The 21,137-nt window shown below is 43.6% G+C and overlaps 1 protein-coding gene and 1 pseudogene across 1 annotated transcript; one reads left to right on the top strand and one right to left on the bottom strand.

The window, feature by feature from the left end:
• The window catches only part of LOC111958142 (calcineurin-binding protein cabin-1-like), an 81,451-nt pseudogene extending 74,060 nt beyond the window's left edge, over positions 1-7,391 (bottom strand).
• Positions 7,392-14,179: 6,788 nt separating this feature from the next.
• LOC111957483 (neurofilament light polypeptide-like) lies at positions 14,180-16,993 on the top strand. Its single transcript, XM_023978317.1, has 4 exons — positions 14,180-15,284; positions 15,562-15,686; positions 15,877-16,190; positions 16,306-16,993. The coding sequence occupies exons 1-4, from the start codon at positions 14,217-14,219 to the stop codon at positions 16,497-16,499; spliced, it is 1,701 nt and encodes a 566-aa protein (XP_023834085.1). The 5' UTR covers positions 14,180-14,216; the 3' UTR covers positions 16,500-16,993.
• The last annotated feature ends 4,144 nt before the right edge of the window (positions 16,994-21,137 follow it).

Genomic DNA, 21,137 nt, shown 5'->3' with positions numbered 1-21,137 from the left:
GGATGGACTTCACCACCACATACACATACACACATATATATATCAGCATGACAATGATCCCAAACACACCGCCCGGGCAACAAAGGAGTGGCTTCGTAAGAAGCATTTCAAYGTCCTGGAGTGGCCTAGCCAGTCTCCAGATCTCAACCCCATAGAAAATCTTTGGAGGGAGTTGAAAGTCCGTGTTGCCCAGCAACAGCCCCAAAACATCACTGCTCTAGAGGAGATGTGCATGGAGGAATGGGCCAAAATACCAGCAACAGTGTGTGAAAACCTTGTGAAGACTTACAGAAAACGTTTGACCTCTGTCATTGCCAACAAAGGATATATAACAAAGTATTGAGATAAACTTTTGTTATTGACCAAATACTTATTTTCCACCATAATTTGCAAATAAATTCATAAAAAATCCTACAATGTGATTTTCTGGATAGTTGAAGTGTACCTATGATGAAAATTACAGGCCTCTCTCATCTTTTTAAGTGGGAGAACTTGCACAATTGGTGGCTGACTAAATACTTTTTTGCCCCACTGTATATATACACACACAAGTTTGTGGACACCCCTTCAAATTAGTTGATTCAGCTATTTCAGCCACACCCGTTACTGACAGATATATAAAATCAAGCACACAGCCATGCAATCTTCATAGACAAACATTGGCAGTAGAATGGCCTTACTGGAAAACTCAGTGACTTTCTAACAAGCCACCTTCCCAACAAGTCAGTTTGTCAAATTTCTGTCCTGCTAGAGCTGCACCGGTCCACTGTGCTGTGGACCGGTGCAGTGCTGTGTTATTGTGAAGTGGAAACATCTAGGAGCAGCAACGGCTAAGCCACGAAGTGGTAGGTCACACAAGCTCACAGAACGGGACCGGCGAGTGATGAAGCACGTAGCGCTTAAAAATCATCTGATGTCAGGTTGCAACACTCACTACAAATTCCAAACTACCGTTGGAAGCAACTTCAGCACAATAACTGTTCTTCGGGAGCTTCATGAAATGGGTTTCTATGGCCGAGCAGCCGCACACAAGCCTAAGATCACCATACACAATGCCAAGCGTCAGCTGGAGTGGTGTAAAGTTCGCCGCCATTGGACTCTGGAGCAGTGGAAACGCATTCTCTGAAGTGATAAAGTGCATTGGAGAGTTTGTACCTACTGTGAATATTAAAACCTACCCTAACCAGAAACCGTGGATAGATGGCGGAATTCACACAAAACAAAGCGCGAACCACCGCATTTAACCATGGAAAGATGACTGGGAATATGGCTGAATATAAACAGTGTAGTTATTCCCTCCGCAAGGCAATCAAACAAGCAAAATGTCGGTAAAGAGACAAAGTGGAGTCGCAATTCAACGGCCCAGACACGAGACGTATGTGGCAGGGTTTACAGGCAATTAAAGACTACAAAAAGAAAACCAGCCACGTCAGACACAGACGTCTTGCTTCCAGACAAACTAAACACCTTCTTTGCCCGCTTTGAGGATAATAGTGCCACCGACGCGGCCCACTACCAAGGACTGCAGGCCCCCCCCTCTCCTTCTCCATGGCCAACATGAGTAAGACATTTAAACGTGTTAACCCTCGCAAGGCTGCCGGCAAAGACGGCATCCCTAGCTGCGTCCTCAGAGCATGTGCAGACCAACTGGCTGGTGTGTTTACAGACATATTCAATCGCTCCCTATCCCAGTCTGCTGTCCCCACATGCTTCAAGATGGCCACCATTGTTCCTGTACCCAAGAAAGCAAAGGTAACTGAACTAGATGACTATCACCCCGTAGCACTCACTTGTCATCATGAAGTGCTTTGAGGCTAGTTAAGGATCATATCACCTCTACCTTACCTGACAACCTAGACCCACTTCAATTTGCTTACTGCCCCAATAGATCCACAGAAAAGGCAATCGTCATCACACTGCCCTATCCCATCTGGACAAGAGGAATACCCATGTAAGAATGCTGTTCATTGACTACAGCTCAGCATTCAACACCATGGTACCCTCCAAGCTCATCATTAAGCTTGAGGCCCTGGGTCTCAACCTCGACCTGTGCAATTGGGTCCTGGACTTTGACGGGCCGCCCCCAGGTGGTGAAGGTAGGAAACAACACCACTTCGCTGATCCTCAACACTGGGGCCCCACAAGGGTGTGTGCTCAGCCCCCTCCTGTATTCCCTGTTCACCCATGACTGCGTGGCCATGCACGCCTCCAACTCAATCATCAAGTTTGCAGGCGACACAACAGTAGTGGGCTTGATTACCAACAATGACGAGACAGCCTACAGGGAGGTGGGTGAGGGCACTCGGAGTGTGGTGTCAGGAAAACTCAACGTCAACAAAACAAAGGAGATGATGGTGGACTTCAGGAAACAGCAGAGGGATCACCCCCCCTATCCACATCGACGGGACAGCAGTGGAGAAAGTGGAACGTTTTAAGTTCCTCGGCGTACACATCACAGACAAACTGAAATGGTCCACCCACACAGACAGTGTGGAAAAGAAGGTGCAACAGCGCCTATTCAACCTCAGGAGGTTGAAGAAATTTGGCTTGTCACCTAAAACCCTCAAACTTTTACAGATGCACAATTGAGAGCATCCTGTCGGGCTGCCTGGTACGGCAACTACACCGCCCTCACCTGCAAGGCTCCTCAGAGGGTGGTGCGGTCTGCACAACAAATCACAGAGGGCAAACTACCTGCCCTCCAGGACACCTACAGCACCCGATATCACAGGAAGGCCAAAAAGATCATCAAGGACAACAATCACCCAAGCCACTGCCTGTTCACCCCGCTACCATCCAGAAGGCGAGGTCAGTAAAGGTGCATCAAAGCTGGGACCGAGACTGAAAAACAGCTTCTATCTCAAGGCCATCAGACTGTTAAACAGCCATCACTAACACAGAGATGCTGCTGCCTACATACAGACTCAAATCATTGGCCACTTTAGTAAATGGATCACTAGTCACTTTATACAATGCACTCTAAATAATTCCACTTTAATACTGTTTACACATCTTACATTACTCATCTCATATGTATATACTGTATTTTATACCATCTCTTGCATCTTGCCTATGCCGCTCGGTCATCGCTCATCCATATATTTCTATGTACATATTCTTATTCCATCCCTTTAGATTTGTGGTTATTAGGTAGTTGTTGTGGAATTGTTAGATTACTTGTTAGATATTACTGCACTGTCGGAATTAGAAGCACAAGCATTTCGCTACACTCGCATTAACATCTGCTAACCATGTTTATGTGACCAATAACATTTGATTTGGTTATTTTTAATCACGCTTCACCATCTAAAAGTCTGATCGACGAATCTGGGTTTGGCGGATGCCAGGAGTACACTACCTGCCCCAATAAATAGTGCCACCTGTAAAGTTTAAAATGGTCTGGGGCTGTTTTTCCATGGTTCGGACTAGGCCCCTTAGTTCCAGTGAAGGGAAATCTTAACCCGACAGCATACAATGACATTGTAGACGATTTTGTGCTTTCAACTTTGTGGCAACAGTTTGGGGAAGGCCTTTCCTGTTTCAGCATGACATTGCCCCTGTGCACAAAGCGAGGTTCATACAGAAATGGTTTGTCGAGATCGGTGAAGAACAACTTGACTAGCCTGCACAGAGCCTTAACCTCAACCCCCAACGAACACCTTTGGGATGAATTGGAATTCCGACTGTGAGCCAGGCTAATCGCTCAACATCAGTGCCCGAACTCACTAATGCTCGTGGCTGAATGGAAGCAAGTCCCTGTAGCAATGTTCAAACATCTAGTGGAAAGCCTTCCCAGAAGAGTGGAGGCTGTTATGTCAGTAAAGGCGGGACCAACTCCATATTAATGCCCATGATTTTGTAATGAGATGTTCGTTGAGCAGTGTCCACATACTTTTGGTCATGTAATGTACCTTCATCATCCCCTACAAATATATGTGCTGGCGAAGCAGGCAGTTGAAGGCAGCCTCCTCGTGCTTGATGCTGTGGTGCAGGAGAATCCAGGGCAGGGCTGAGCTGGACACAGCACACATTTATATATCATTTTCTGTTTCCAAACACACTCTGTGTCTACCAGGTATATTAGTGTGAGTGTTGACCCGGATGAGGTTGTTAGCCAGCCGGGCCATGCTGGTGTAGTGGTTGACGTTGCTCAGGAGCTGAGGGTCCTCTGTGAAGCAGACCTCGAAGCCTCCCAGCAGCGTTGTGATGGTAGAGAACCACTCCTCCTTTGCCGTGTGAGAGCTGACTGGGACAGAGTTGAGCTGCTGCAGGGCTTCATTCAGGGCAACCTCGGTGCACTGCAGACACTGGCGGTAGTCCTTCAGTTTCAACAGGGAGTTCTGGGGCAGAGATGCCAAGAAAAGAGGAAAAATGTAATCATGGTACATATTGTACATTTAATACTGCTTTCCTACGTTGGTACTACACTGATTAGTAGTGACGGCCATGCCTCAAAGAGAAAGACTTGTTGAAACTAAAAGAACCATATAAAGACAAATACTACAGTACATCTACAAAATGATCTATTGCTGTATTAATCCAGAAGGTAAACTGCAGCAGCAGCTGGACAAACTCCAGAGGCTTGACCCGCCCAGAGCCATAGCTGAGGGTGGGCTGCAGCAGCCGCGCCACAGACTCATAGTCCCTAGACTCAGATGCTGGATCTCCGCCAGGGACTGACAACGCTCCAGAGACACCAGCTTCTTATCAATCTGTCCATGCAATGGGGAGAAGGGAACGCTTTCTGATGAACCAGACAACTCAAAACCACAGGGGAACTACACGCTCTAATGGGATGGTTGAGGGCCAAGTGCATGTTATTCAAATAGACTATTTGTGCTATAGTTTTACTGTTCAGCCCTTCCACTGACCTCCTCCACCGAGATGGCTGCATCTGTACGCAGGTTGGGCAGGTAGATGGTGTACCTTTCCTCCTCTGTGGTCCGTGCGTGAATCTCTGCAGCATGCCTACACACACATCATAGCTCTCCAGGGCCTGGTCCAGGTCTCCCTGTGAGATGACACAAGCCTTCAAAGCACGACTTAGGTTATGGATTACATATGTCAATAGAAAATGTAGATCAGATTGATTTGTCTTAATCATTGAAACCAATATGTGAGATGTATGAGGAAAGAGATCAACTCAGTATCATACTAGAAACAAATATTCAAGTGTTATGGTAAATAGTCAAGGAAACATGGGTAAATTATGTTGCAGGATGAATGTGAAGGTTACTTGCAGGGCCAAGAAGCATGCCTTGAGCAAGGAAACACGCACCACCACAGCCACCCAGTTCTCCTCAAACAGGTTCCCCAGCTGTAACAGGTCCCCTTCAGAGTGCTGCCCTGGGAACTCTGCATCACACCCAACACTGCTCTGGCCCCCACTGCACTTTCTTGGGGACCCTTCACAATAAAAACACAGAAAGGAATATACCAATATGGTTCATGTAAAAGAAAGAAACCAACAGAAAACTGTATTTCATAAAGAATACCAAAGTACACCAATGTGTTTGACACGTACCATTCTTGCCTTTGCTGTGAGACCACTGCTCCAACTGAAGATCCAGACATGATAGGCTCATCAGCGACATTTCCTGCATAAAGCACCAATCACAACTCTTTTACAGACAGCTTGACATTCGCATTAGGTGGAATGTAAAAAACACAGGCAGAGATGTAAGTTTTTCAAATAAAAACACTGTCAATAAAGTAATAAATCAGAAGAGTCAGAATAGATGTCCTATACCCATTTGTGTTGATTACTGCAGTTGCGGAGTAGAGGGTTGGGCAGGCCACTACTGTGCTTCCTCCAACTATGATACACCTCCTGCACCACTGCAGTCAGCCCACGAGGCCACTCCTCCATGAACCTCTGACCCACCGCTTTCAGATAGCGCATCGTCATCTCTAATATCCCACCGTTGCTCATATTATTGAGCAGGAGATATCCTGTTGTTCTGGGGATGAGGAAAGAGTAAGACAATGTAAATCCCATGAGATGTTCGACATCCGACTCTACATTTCAGTCAGAGAATTGTGTAAATGTTGCAGATGGGGAACTGTGAAACTCACTCCACTTGCGCTGCTGAATAGCTAGCTTTTCAGAGGGACGAATGGGTAAGATGCCTCAGGAGGGCGATTACATGATGCAGTTTGTGAGGCAGAGGTCCTGGGTTCGAGCCTCAGTATAAACCGAATCAGGAGAAAGCTGTACTCACTAAGCAAGCAGCGTGACCTCATTTACATAAGACATGTACCCGATTCCATATATTCAGTAGTCTGAAAGGCATGCAGCTTGTGCCATGGAGCAGCTGGAAGTCCAGCTTGATTTCACACTGGGCCTCCAGGTTACTCAGGCTCTCGTCATCATCCTCAAGGTCAAACTTCTTCAGTCTGAGTGGAACGGAAGAGCCTAGTTATTATCCAATAAGAATATATACTTGCAATGTGTTGATAGTTTCCTCTTGAGGTTTCATGACAATACCTGGACGGTAGGTATTTGAACAGCAGCTCCTGGAAGTCGATCTTCTCCTCCTTGCACTTGGTGTTTATGACCCGACCAGAGCGGCACTTGGCAGTGTCTCCTCTCAGGGGCCTCCTTTTCAGTGAGCGAGGTTTCCATAGCTGTGAGGGCAATAAAACGCATTATCAGAATATACAATAACCAGTCAATTTGATGTTGTCTAAATGGTTTCATGCTTGCAAATCAATGGAATTGACATGCCTAATTAGATGAAAAGAAGGTATTGACCAACACTGTAGTCTGTGTGATCTGAACCAGAGGGCTGGGACAGTGCTGATGGCTCAGGGACAGGGAGTGGAGGCAGGGAGATGCTGGGGATGGTCTGGATCTCACTGACAGGAGGAGGGCAGGGCTCAGGAGGCAAGGCCTGGAGGCAGTTGGGGTTGCGCTACTGGGACAGGTTGATCCTGCGGCCCAGGCTTGGGCATGGCGGCTCACAGGTGGTCTGATGTCTGTACATGGCAAGGAGGCTCTCTCCCATATTCTTCCACCTGAGAATAAGTCCAAAATGCTTTTCGCCAATTAAAACAATGCATTCTTACCCTTAAATCACAATGAACAGCAAGCAAGTCAACTGCAAAAAAACAAATACATGTTTGAATATTAACAGCAACTGTCTCCCCTGAAACCGCCTGGAAACCGCCTGGAAAATATTATGATAGATAATTCGACCATGAAGGCCTGATTCACGCAGTCTCCTCTGAATAGTTGCCGTTGAGATGTGTCTGTTACTTGAACTCTGTGAAGCATTTATTTGGGCTGCAATTTCTGAGGCTGGTAACTCTAATTAACTTATCCTCTGCAGCAGAGGTAACTCTGGGTCTTCCTTTCCTGTGGCCGTCCTCATGAGAGCCAGTTTCATCATAGCGCTTGATGGTTTTTCTGACTGCATATGAAGAAACTTTAAAAGTTCTTGAAATTTAAAGCAATGATAGACTGTCGTTTCTCTTTGCTTATTTGAGCTGTTCTTGTCATAATATGATATTTTACCAAATAGGCCTATCATCTGTATACCCCCCCCCCCCACTTTGTCACAACACAACTGATTAGCTCAAACTCATTAAGGAAAGAAATTCCACAAATTAACTTTTTAAGGCCCAAGTGTTAATTGAAATGCATTCCAGGTGACTACCTCATGAAGCTGGTTGAGAGAATGCCAAGGGTTTGCAAAGCTGTCATCAAGGCAAAGGCTAGCTACTTTGAAGAATCTCAAATAAAATATATTTTGATTTTATTTACACTTTTTTTGGCTACTACATGATTCAATGTGGTATTTCATAGTTTTGATGTCTTCACTATTATTCTACAATGTAGAAAATAGTAAAAAATAAAGAAAAACCCTGAGGTGTGGTGTGTCCAAACTTTAGACTGGTACTGTATGTCCTTGTACCGATTATTTTTAAGTTAGTCATATGACATAGTCTACATGCAGAAAGTAAACCACCTAGTGGGTCAATTTCCACAACAACTAAGAGCATTGAAGCGCGAGCCTTAACTTCTCCACTTTTTTGGTGCGCTGGCTACAATGCTGTGAACAGCGTGAAGCGAACCCATGCATATGCGCAGATACTGTGTGTGACTGTGTAAAAGCTTGCATCTCGCTCATCTCAATAACTATAATGATAATAATAATAATATTTATTTAGCTAGCTGAGTCAATTCTTTTAATCGCACACAGAAGTTATGAGGATAATTTAGTAGCCTGTGACATCAGTGATCTTTAGGTCGGAAAGTCGGAGCACTAGGAAGATGGCCGAGTTTCCGAGTTGAATGACCTTTCAAAGCAATTTTTCCCAGTCAGAGCTCGTTTTTCCAAGGTCCCAGTTGTCTTGAACACACTGAAGTCGGTTGCCGCAAGTTCCAGGTTGTCTTGAATGTGGCACAAGTCTACATAAATCTCCCATTAGATGCCATCTTAACCAACTTCCTGGGCTTCAAATGCACTATTGATGTAGCGTTCACCTCATGTCGGAAACTGTGTGCGAGTTCAAATTAACGTAAGTTATTTGCGTAGAGCTTCCTATTGGCTGATTCTGGTACCTCCCAAGTGGGAAACTCGGGATCCGACTCTTCCAACTAGGTTAACAAGTCAGACATTTCAGAGTTTCCGACACGACGTGAACGCAGCATTATTATTCATATTATTCATATTATTTTATTTATTTCACCTTTATTTAACCAGGTAGGCAAGTTGAGAACAAGTCCTCATTTACAATTGCAACCTGGCCAAGATAAAGCAAAGCAGTTTGACACATACAACAACACAGAGTTACACATGGAGTAAAACAAACATACAGTCAGTAATACAGTAGAAAAATAAGTCTATATACAATGTGAGCAAATGAGGTGAGATAAGGGAGGTAAAAGGCAAAAAAAAGGCCATGGTGGCGAGGTAAATACAATATAGCAAGTAAAACACTGGAATGGTAGATTTGCAGTGGAAGAATGTGCAAAGTAGAGATAGAAATAATTGGGTGCAAAGGAGCAAAATAAATTAATAAATACAGTAGGGGGGAGGTAGTTGTTTGGGCTAAATTATAGATGGGCTATGTACAGGTGCAGTAATCTGTGAGCTGCTCTGACAGCTGGTGCTTAAAGCTAGTGAGGGATATAAGTGTTATATACTGTATATAATATAATATATAATATATAATAATATAATATATAAGATAATGTGTTATATACTGTAGGAATGAATGGTGTCACGTGATCGATGGCTTTGTCCATTCATTTATACAGTCATTGTGATAATCCTATGAATCAGGGTAGCTAGCGATACCCTGAACGAATTGCCGCGTTCAAATCTCAGACTTCTGACTTCAGTGCATTCAAGACAACTGGGAACTGAAGAAAAAAAACAGCTCATCCAACTTGGAATTCCAAGTCGGAAACTCTGGTATCTTTCTAGAGCTCCGACTTGAAGATCACTGATGTCATGATTTGACCCCCCAAAAATATGTGCTTTCAAGACAAATGGGAACTCAGGCGGAAAAATAGTGCTTGTGGTGCGTTCAAGACATCTGGGAACGAGGGCAAATCATGACGTCAGTGATCTTCAGGTCGAAAAGTCTGAGCTCTAGAAACAGGCCCGAGTTGGAATTCCAAGTTGGGTGACCATTCAAAACGATTTTTCCCAGTCGCACCTCATTTTCTTCAGAGTTCACAGTTGTCTTGAACGCACTGAAGTCAGGGAATTCCGAGTTCCCAGTTGTTTTGAACGCGGCATTTCCAGACAAATGGGAACTCAGGAAGCCTTTGGTCATATCATTATGTTAGTGATCTTTAGGTCAGAAAGTAGGAACTCTAAAAAGGAAGTGTGTGTTTCCAACTTGGAATTCCGAATAGGATGACCATAAAAAAAAAAAGCGCCAATCATAATATCTGATATTCCGTTGATTGCACGCCATTGGTGCACGCTCTCTGCTCTCTTTCCGTCACTTCGTTCAGACCCCGGCGCGCGTTGGCTTGCAAAACGAGTTTACCTAAAACAGAGACGGGTATCTCTGCCCCATTGTTACCAGCTAGTTAACACAGCCACAAAGTCAAAACCTAATTCTACAATTTCTCTTCAACATCTATGTGTACGTACGTGTCTTATCGTGCGTAGTCTGTGCCGTGTGTGTGTCTCTTCACAGTCCCTGTTGTTCCATAAGGTGTATTTTTATCTGTTAAAAAAAAATATATATATATATATATACTTCTACTGCTTGCATCAGTTACCTGATGTGGAATATAGTTCCATGTAGCCATGGCTCTATGTAGTACTGTGTGCCTCCCATAGTCTGTTCTTGACTTGGGGATTGTGAAGAGACCTTTGGTGGCATGTCTTGTGGGGTATGCATGGGTGTCTGAGCTGTGTGCTAGTAGTTTAAACAGACACCTTGGTGCATTCAGCATGTCAACACTTCTTACAAAAACAAGTAGTGGTGAAGTCAATATCTCCACTTTGAGCCATGAGAGATTTACATGCATATTATTAATGTTAGCTCTCCGTGTACATTTAAGGGCAAGCCGTGCTGCCCTGTTCTGAGCCAATTGTAATTTTTTGGTGTCCCTCTTTGTGGCACCAGACCACATGACTGAACAATAATCCAGATGCGACAAAACTAGGGCCTGTAGGACCTGCCTTGTTGATAGTGTTGTTAAAAAGGCAGAGCAGCACTTTATTATGGACAGACTTCTCCCCATCTTAGCTACTGTAGTATGTGTTGACCATGACAGTTTACAATCCTGGCATTATTACCAGTGATGTAAAGTTTTTTTGGTCATCTGTACTTTACACTACTATTTATATTGTACTTTTTACTCCGTACATTTTCCCTGACACCCAAAGTACTTGTTACAGTTCGAATGCTTAGCAGGACAGGAAAATGGTCCAATTCACACACATATCAAGAGAGCATCCCTGGTCATCCCTACTGCCTTTGATATGGTGGACTCACTAAACACAAATGCTTCATTTGTAAATTATGGCTGAGTGTTGGACTGTGCCCCTGGCTATCCATAACTTAAAATAACAAGAAAACCGTGCCATCTGGTTTGCTCAATATAAGGAATGTGAAATGATTTATACTTTTACTTTTGATACTTAAGTAAGCTTTATTTACTCAAGTAGTATTTTACTGTGTGCACTATCACTTTTACTTGAGGTTTTTCTATTAAGGTATCTTTACTTTAACTCAAGTATGACAATTGGGTACTTTTTCCACCACTGGTTATTATTTAGGTAGTGTGAAGTGTAGCACAGATAATTTTCTACAAACCTTTACTTCGCTATACAAAGTATGTCTTCTAATCTTTCATGGCTAGTTGCAGGTGGTTCGTTTAAATTTAGAACATTTTCTGTTATTAAATTAAATCAAATATTTGCTCCATGAAGTAGTCAAACAATGTGTAAGCCGCCATCTTGTCTATTTCAAATCTTCTTATAGATTGAGAACGGTGAATGTCATTCAACGTGACGCTTGATTTCGGAGTTGCACTCATGACATGCAGCACTTTGGGGTGGACACCCTCCTGTCTCAATCAATAAGAGATTAAGATTTGAAATAGACAAGATGGCGGCGTACACATTGTTGGATTACTTCATGGAGCAAAACATGTATTTAATTACATTGAGCTGAGCCCAGCTTAATGCTGATTGGTTAATTGTTTTATAATTGTTTTATCAAGGGTGGCCAAATACTTGCTGGCATCAATCAATCAAATGCTATGGCCTCAAGATGTTATACTCTTTTGGGCCAGACAGCATCAGATACATGGGCTACATATACTAGGACAGAGGTGCGCTGTTTCCCTCGCTCAGATGATTTCTCAGGTGAGATTCAGCCACTTGCTAATTGGCGTAAAATTACGAAAACAAAGAGGGAGACGAAAGAGAAATTAATGATTTTATAATTTGTATTTCTTTTATTGGTCAAATATTTGGGGAAGCCTGGCTTCCCTTGGCACACATGAATACACGCCACTGTTGGTCAGCATGTTAGTCTTGAATGATGCATGCCAAGATATACCAGAGATAAGGGCTGTTTGTGGTTGATTTGCATCCACACAAGTCAAACGGGGTTCACCAGTATGAACAAAATCGCAAACTGCTTTTTTTGTTCAAGCCCTCAATAACTGTTGTCCGATAATGATGATAATCTCTTTGCATCTGCCAATTTATTGGCTGTCCAGTATCCAGATGACCTTTCCCCAGAGCTTCCTATACAGTTAATTTCTTTCCATAATGTGTTGAGGCAGGCAACAGAACTGCTGTATTTGAAGCACCACTCCCTTCTGCCCAGTTTCCCTTATATTGCCATGGCAATCGAGTCGTTTTTACCATCCCTGTAACTGTCGCTTCTGCGGGAAGATCATTTTCTATACTAAAACTCATAAAGAACTATAGAAGCATTAAAGCCGATTCATGGTCAATCTGGCATCTGTATTGGCCGTACAGCATTTACTGCGATGTGGCCTCTGCAGAAGTAAGAGCATTCATACTAATTGCGCGTTGCAGAGCAGAGCTGTTTTGAAAGAAGTGAGTTTGTGCTTATACAGGACATACTGCCCCCACCTACAGTCAAACAATTATGTCAATGCGTAGCTATACAGAGCATTTGTAACAATATTTGGGAGTGGCACGGCGATGTGGTACGGAGCTTGATTTGGCCAACACAAGCCTCTGGAGGCTCCGTAATTGCGTCACACCCTCCGTATGGAGCCTCTGGATCACATTCCAGATCAAGCATAAATCGGCTTTTAGGCTCTTGGTCTGATATGTGCTTTTAAACACCTGAGTAAGCTCAACTGATTGCACTGGCGCCGTCGTAGCCTTGACCACGGCATTTGTTCACCGATATCCCCTTACTTTCAATCAGTTTATTTTTTTATTTTTCAAGGCCTGAGGCACTTTTTCAGTCAAGAAACAAACACGTAGCTTCCTACTACATATGGAAATGAATAAGCTTTATGAAAGAGTTTTTGGGGTGTTACTGTCAAAATGATTTATAAAAATAAAATATCATTACATTCACAACTCTAGCCTGTCTTCATAAAGCTTCCCCAAGCTGTGACCACTGTGTGTAGAGATTGTTTGGCGTGTTTGAGAGGTGGCCTGGTATATCTAGTGCCTATTCTGAATACCCAGATACAGGAAAATTCATGTTGTTTATATTAATAATACATTTTCACAAAAATATCATTACATTCCCAACTTTAAATTGTCTTCATAAAGCTTCCTCAAGACATTAACTTTAAATATATATTAGTAAGAAGTCTGTGAAAGCTGGTATGATACAGTATATCTTGTCTAGTCTGAGTAGCCAAAATCCATGTTTTTAGATGATTAAATCATTTGCACACGAATACCATTGCTTTCACAACTTTACATTTTGTTCAAAAGACTTCCCCAACCTGTGACCATCATGTAGAGATTGCATTAGATTGATTTGGAGTCTGTGAGAGGTGTTTTTTGTAGGCTAGAGTCTGAGTAGCCAGATAAGTGGGATTTTCCTCTGTGACACCAGTGTAGCAAATTCAGGCGATAGCCCAAATAGGTTTGAACCCATAAACGTGCACCTGTGAGTCCAGTAGTGCTGTCATTATAAAGCCTGCACTAAGGACTACATATAATGACAAAGGTTTCTAATACTGATACAAATGTTGAGCAAAAGATACATTGATACAAGAATGAGGTTCTCTGCAATGCTCTGGACTCTTACCCAGCTGTATGGGAGTGGCAAAATGGTGCAGTGCTGAGTCATTGTTGGCAAAAGTACTTGCTCCCTCAATTGCCAGCGCTGTAGTTTCAAGCCTCTGCACTGCAGTCACCTGATGCATTGCTATAGTTTGTTTTTAGGGCTAAAAGTAACATTTCCTACTCATCCTGTTTCAGTAAGACAGACATGCTTCACAGCAAAATTTACATTTTGTCGTTACAGACTGACCTCATTGCCTTCCCTCTCTCTCCACTGGTTATCCCCGCCCCTTACATCTGTCTCTTTTCCTCTCACCCTATCTCTCAATCCCTTTCTTAACAGCTCAGACTTGGCTGGCTGGCGCTGTCATTGATCCCTGCTGTCAGTGCTTTAAAAAAAAGGTTTGCGTCACAGTCATTACAGCACTATAAAAGCCAAGGTGATGCAGATCCCACTGTGCAGTCGACCCAGCAACTCCATCAAACATAGAGCTGCCTGTTTCACGAGTCATGAGTTCCATTGGTTACGACCCTTACTATCCTTCCTCTTCCCACAAGAGGAGGGTGACGCTGCGCAGTGGAGGGTATGGAGGCAGTGCAGGAGGAATGACATCCAGGTCGGTGTATTCCAGCCTCTCTGCCCCCCTCTCATCCCATGGGTCATCCCGGCTGCATTACCCAACATACAGCCGTAGCTCCTCCATGCTGCTATCTGCCTCTGGCTCTGCTGCCACTGCTGAACTGGACATAAGCCAGGCGGTGCAGGTCAGCACTGAGTTCAAGGCCGTGCGGACGCAGGAGAAAGCCCAGCTGCAGGAGCTGAACGACCGCTTTGCCAGTTTCATTGAGCGCGTCCACGAGCTGGAACAGCAGAACAGGCTGCTGGATGCTGAACTGCTGATCCTCAGGCAGAAGCATGGCGAGCCCTCCCACCTCAGGTCCCTATATGAGCACGAGATCCGCCAGCTCCGTGCTGCTGTGGAGGAGGCCCGCGATGAGAAACAGGCTGCTCAGAACCACAGGGACCAGATGGAGGAGGTGTTGCAGAGTCTACAGGGCCGTTATGAAGAGGAGGTAGTCAGCAGAGAAGAGGTAGAAGGCCGTCTGATGGATGCAAGGAAGAGGGCAGATGAGGCTGCTTTGGGCCGTGTTGAGCTGGAGAAAAGGACAGAGACACTGCTGGATGAGTTGGCCTTCCTGAAACGTCTCCATGAGGGGGAGATAGCGGAGCTGCAGGCCCAGGTGCAGTACAATGCCCAGGTGTCAGTGGAGATGGAAGTGGCCAAGCCAGACCTGTCCACAGCCCTCCGAGACATCCGTGTCCAGTATGAGAAACTGGCACACCGCAACCTCCAGTCAGCCGAGGAATGGTTCCGCAGCAAGGTGAGTGTGATGACAGAAGGCACCGCCCGCAACACAGACAACGTTCGCAGTGCCAAAGACGAGGCCGGGGAGTACCGGCGCCTGATCAAAACACGGAACCTGGAGATTGAAGCATGCCGTGGGATGAACCAGTCCCTGGAGAATCAGCTACAAGAGGTGGAGGAGAAACAGAGTGCTGAGATCGCAGCCCTACAGGTCAGTGCCAGAGCAGCATGAATGAAAAATGTAACCTGTCTAAATATCTGCATTAGTATAAGTAGTGTAGCAGACTCTGCTGAGCCTAATCCTTCAGACAAATGCGCACAATGAATATTCTACAGAAATGCTGTGTAATGCATCCTTTACACCAACAAAGTAAGTTCTGGCCTATAGAATACGTTGTTTGGTCATGATGTTTGGAAAAACTTTTACATATCAGATATATTCCACAATAAACACCTCATTAATCATATTAATGATCTCTCCAAAATAGGAATCAATTGGCCAGCTGGAGGACGAGTTGAGGACAACTAAGAATGAAATGGCTAGGTACCTGAAGGACTATCAAGACCTCTTGAACGTTAAGATGGCTCTGGACATCGAGATAGCAGCTTACAGGTCTGTAACTCATAAAATTAGACATGCATATTGTGTCTACTTCACAGAGAGGAACTTCCTGCAGACGTTTGTAATTATACCATTACTATATGATCATAGATTGGATTATATGTGTTTTACAGTAACACAAATTTAACTGAGTGCCAACCAGGGCCATCTCTTGTGATCTATGTATCTATTCTGTTTCCAGGAAGCTGCTTGAAGGGGAGGAGAATCGCTTCAGTGCTGGAGGACCAGGGGAAATGTACAGTGTCTACTCCCAAAGCCTGAGTGTTGCCCCATCCTACAACCGCCCCATGTTTTCCATGCAGTCCAGCCTGAGCTCTGCTGCTCCCTACCTACGCATGTACAGCTCATCATTCTCCTCTGCAGATGGGATTATAGCTGCCAGTCAAGCACAGCCTGCTGAGTCAAGTCGTCAGGAAGAAGAGGAGGAAGAAGAGGGGGAAGAAGAGGAGAAGGGAGTCGAGGAAGCAGAGGAAGAGGAAGAAGAGCAAAAAGCAGGTCCGTGTTGTCTAGAGTTTGAATGAATGTGATTTCACTTCTTTTTTTTTTAAGGTTTTGAATTGTCACATTCAGTGTTTACAACGGTTAACAACTAATCACATTGTCTCTACAGGTGACAATGGAGATATGGAGAAAGAGGAAGCAGGGGAGCCTAAAGAAAATGGAGAATATGAAAGCCAAGAAGGAGGAGATGGAGTGGAGGATGGAGCCACTGAAACAGAAGAAGGGGATGATAAGGGAGAAGCGGAAGAAAGCAAAAAGGAAGTAGAAGAAGAAAAAGAGAAGCCAAAAGACCAAAATATTTAAATCAAGAATGAATGACACATTGATTGTTCCCTATCGAGGTGCTCTATAAATAGATCAGTTCAGTACAATCAATCAGGAAACCACTGTATATACAGCAGAGGCCTTTATGTTTGAGTTCAAATAAACAGTATGGCTGTACACTGAGTGAAGCAGAGCATGAGAGTGTATGCATGTGTGTGCCTGCAAGGTGCTCTTCAGAACAATAAAAAGCAAATACCTGTATATGAAATACATCAAAATAAATTCAATATGATTGCTTAATTATTGGGTGCGAAAAACAAGAGAGAGCATGTGTGGAGTTTTGTGAGCAAATACTGTATTGTATTAGCCTGTGAAATATTTGTTTGAAAAACCTATGTGCTTTTCTGTCACCACAATATGCCTATAAGAACACCTTTGTGTTCAATACTTGATTTGAAATGCCTTAGACCAAATCTTCTTAGTGGGATCCATGATGTACAGTACTGAACACAAATAAAGACATGAAACATGAATTGCTGGTATTATTGTACTACTCAATTCACTACACTTGAAGTTACTACTCATTTTCATGACTGGCCGGATGAGTCAGCAATAAGTGTATGAAGTCTATAGATAATAGCATTGGCGAATCAGGATGTTCTTTTAGAATAAAAGTGTATTAGTACAACTGTTTCCTTTATAGGTTGGTTGATAGATGATGTAATTTCTCCACAATGTACCTACTACCTGTACGTGTCATCTGAGAGACGCCCTCTTAGATGGCCCTTTGACAGACAATGAACAAACTTTGGAAATTGCTGGTAGTTTCCCACCTTGGTAGATTGTAAAACAATAAAGAACATCTGGCAAAGATAGAATTAAATGGCATTTTGGTATTTATTTTTTCAAATTGACGGATAGTAAGTAGATAGCAGAAGCCTTTGTGTGTGTGTGTGTGTGTGTGTGTGTGTGTGTGTTTTTGTGTGTGTGTGTGTGTGTGTGTGTGTGTGTGTGTGTGTGTGTGTGTGTGTGTGTGTGTGTGTGTGTGTGTGTGTGTGTGTGTGTGTGTGTGTGTGTGTGTGTGTGTGTGTGTGTGTGTGTCCTCATAAGGTCCTGTGTTTTTCCTGCTGGCTCACTCTCCTTCACATCACTGGCCATAATCAGAGTTTTTTTACTCAGCTAAGTTGGTGCTGCACCAAAGAATCTGCCAAATGTCTAGTGATGGAGGATGCCAGCAAAAAGCAATTCCATTAGGAAACAAGAGAGGAAAATCCTACTGCATTAAACCTTGACAGAGGACGGTCTGTTTTATTCCAGACACTCTTTTTGCACTGGTGGCGGGAAATGCACAGCCATTCATACACATACAGGAACACTGTATAATGCTAAATGATTACATACATACTGAGGACTATATGTTGACTTGTTGCTATTCATATCAAGTTGAATTTTGTGGCTGTGTATCCCAAGAAGGAGAACACTTGTTTCTTCAAGGATATCAGTTTTACTTGACAGGGACACAGAGAGGTCTTAATTTCTGCAGTGGCTGTAAATCTTCTGACTGTTTGGCTAAAGTTCCCTCTCTTTAGTGTCACTTTTATTTGAGATGACATATGGTTTGTCTACCATCATCACTCTCTCTTCACCTTTATATTCATTTATTCTACAAAACATCACAGAGACTTGTATTACTTTATAATATATGCATAACCCACACTATGCTATTTACACCACAACAATTGGACTACAATGCTACAGAAGCTCTCAAAAAAAAAAAAAAAAAAAAAAAAAAACATGCAGTCCTCTATGTTTGACCTTTGGCCCTGTTACATACAGTATTAGAAAGCCATCGCCCCAAAATCTGCAGCTGCCACCTCCCTCTTTTCCCCTCTGTAGTTTCTTTGTCCTCAGCTCACCCTATCCTCTGCAGCTCCTCCCACCAACCTTCCCTTTCTTCCTGAAACAAAAGAGTGAATGAGGAGGCAGCATGTGTATCAAACTGATACCAACACATATTCTCTGTATAAAAAAAGACAACAAAAAAGGGAAGTTAACAAGTTGGACTTAATGTGTATGTCATATAGCCACAAGGGTAATGTCCCAAAGCCAACATAACAACTCAAATCATCACCTGATTTGCTGTTGGGAAAACAATGTAAATATCAAAGTGTTGTATGGTGTATATACTGTAAAAAAAAAATAAAAAAAATGGAAAAGAGCCCCATTCTATTCTATTTCATACGAAAGATCTGTAGATGATAGTGTACAATATACACAAGTGAAATGTATGTTGCTGGGATATTATGGAATTTCACTGTCAGTCACAAAATGTGCTTGAGAGGACTCTACATAAGTCTCGCCACTGATCTGCTTCCCTCTTGTGGAGCAACAAAGTATTAGTAGGGGGTTGACGACCACAACAGTATTTCCCCTGCTGCTGTTTGTTTCTCACAGGCACTAAGTTCTGGAGCTCTAGTGATTTGCAGGACTCTGATGTGCAGCTGATCTCTCAGTGTTTCCCTGGCATCACAGGACCACTGGACACAGCAATATTTCACCACCAGCATTGACTGGTCTATTTCTTTAAAGGTCATCAGGTCGGTCATTTTGTTGGTGTGTACTGAAATACATTAAGATTAGCAAATGGCTTTGTCAACGCAAGTGAATGTGGTATTTTGGGGGAATAAGAGGGTTTGTAGTTATATTCTTTAAGTTGTAGAATTTACGTTTTCCAGGTGTGGGGATTCAATGTGTCTGATCATCAAGTACAGGAGGGGTACCCCAAACGTTTAGTGGACATTGTCCATGCTTTTGACCCAAATGATCATCCACAGAGTAGGGACTGCTTACTGAATCTTCAAAATCCAAATAAATGTACGAGATATGAAATGCTATGTCAAATATATTTATTTTTTCATAGGTAACTTGGATGCTGTCTATTTCTTATATACCCACCATGCCATGCTTTTATTAAAGGACTATACTATTGGGTGGCCTCAAGGGGAGATACTGTTCTTCAATCTTACATGCTACAATTCAATTTGACAGAAGCCATACAGAAATGTCTACATGGCAAGCAATCAGTGCTTAATGATGTAAATTGGAATGAAGCTTAATGTTTCCTGGTCAGTTGATATTATATGATGGTTCACCTTTAAAGAAGTAGACCCTGTCATGGTCATGAGTCCATACATGTAGGTGGGCATCTACTCTGTGCCGGAAAAGTTTGTTCCAGCCCTGCTGCATACTCCTGGAGTCACCTCGGCGAGGTCTGCCTCTGCAGTTGTCATACAGAAAAAATCGACACTGGACAGGAGGTAGAAGCAAAGTGATTACTATACTGTGGTTTTGTTTTCTCCTGGTGTATAAATACATTCTGTTTGCATTGACCTTATATTGTATCTAAATGGTGACCTTTTGTGCACATTACCTACCATATAGCTTTTGGATGGCCTTTCGGTCCTCCCAACTCATCTCCATAGGGCTGCCATTGATGGGTTACAGAGGGTGCATCACTGAGTCAAGGAAAGACAAGTGGGGTAGTCCTAGTACATGTCCTGTCTCATGCACCAAAACCTGCATTTAAAACACAACGCTAAAGATTGAGAATTTCACAGCACACTGAGAAATGTGTGTGTGCCACACTGAGTGTGTACTGTACCTGAGGCGGTTTGACCCCATGGTCAGATGGAAAAGCACTGTAGAATTGATCATCATCCAGATGGGTCTGCCCTGACTGGGTTGTATGTGCAACCTCTCCTCCTGCTCCATCGAACAACAAAGGACAGCCCAGGTGACGTCCTGAAGAGGGAGGGTCAGAAACACAAAAACACACAAACCAAAGGGAGGCTGGTCTGAGCACATGAATGAGGAAAATAGAAAACATTTGATTCAACGTGTAAGCACTACAATGGAAATACTATAACAACTGGGCTATGAATCATACAGTAACATCCAGAGCATGTCTGTAATACCTGTGCCAAAGCCCAGGCGGATATCAATCTCTGCCCCAAGAGAAGTGGGGTCTTCCTTGAAGGAGAGGGGAGTCACCTCAGCCCAGCGCTTGAGGGCCAGAGCTATGATCTGCCGCTGCTGCTGGACAGGCAGGTGGCTGCTGAGGCCCTTTGATAGCAGGCTCTACCTGATCCTGCATTTGGCATAGCCTGGGCATGGGGCCCAGGGATCCACCAGGATCCTGAGTGCGCTTTTGTCTGTGGGACATAAAAACCTGATATGGGCTTGAACCCACACCTGGATCCTCATAAGTGTTTTAGCCTCCTTGGTTCACTGGAGAAATGCAGAAACATCCATGGGAGAAGGGATCATAGAAGGGATCACTGGTGAATTCATGATCTTATCTTTGAACTGATGGTTGGAGGACAAGAGTTGTTTATGATCGTCTTCTGATGCAGAGGCTCTATTCACCGCCACCTTGTTGACGAGTAAGGAACACACCAAACAGATCAAATCAAAGTTCATTTGTCACGTGCGCCGAATAAGGAACACACCAAACAGATCAAATCAAAGTTTATTTGTCACGTGCACCGAATACAACAGGTGTAGTAGACCTTACAGTGAAATGCTTACTTACAAGCTCTAACCAATAGTGCGAAAAAAAGGTGTGTGTGTGTGTGTGTGTGTGTGTGTGTGTGTGTGTGTGTGTGTGTGTGTGTGTGT

This window comes from Salvelinus sp. IW2-2015, linkage group LG33 (assembly GCF_002910315.2).
Source record: "Salvelinus sp. IW2-2015 linkage group LG33, ASM291031v2, whole genome shotgun sequence".
Lineage (NCBI taxonomy): Eukaryota > Metazoa > Chordata > Actinopteri > Salmoniformes > Salmonidae > Salvelinus > Salvelinus sp. IW2-2015.
Note: the sequence above shows the minus strand (reverse complement) of the source record. Positions and strands in the feature narration are given on the sequence as shown.

Excerpts from the sequence above, each read along its gene's own strand:
- LOC111957483 (XM_023978317.1), top strand. The coding sequence starts at position 14,217 with ATGAGTTCCATTGGTTACGACCCTTACTATCCTTCCTCTTCCCACAAG. Across the intron at positions 15,285-15,561 it reads CTGAGATCGCAGCCCTACAG|GAATCAATTGGCCAGCTGGA; the intron begins GTCAGTGCCAGA and ends TCTCCAAAATAG. Across the intron at positions 16,191-16,305 it reads GGAAGAAGAGCAAAAAGCAG|GTGACAATGGAGATATGGAG; the intron begins GTCCGTGTTGTC and ends TTGTCTCTACAG.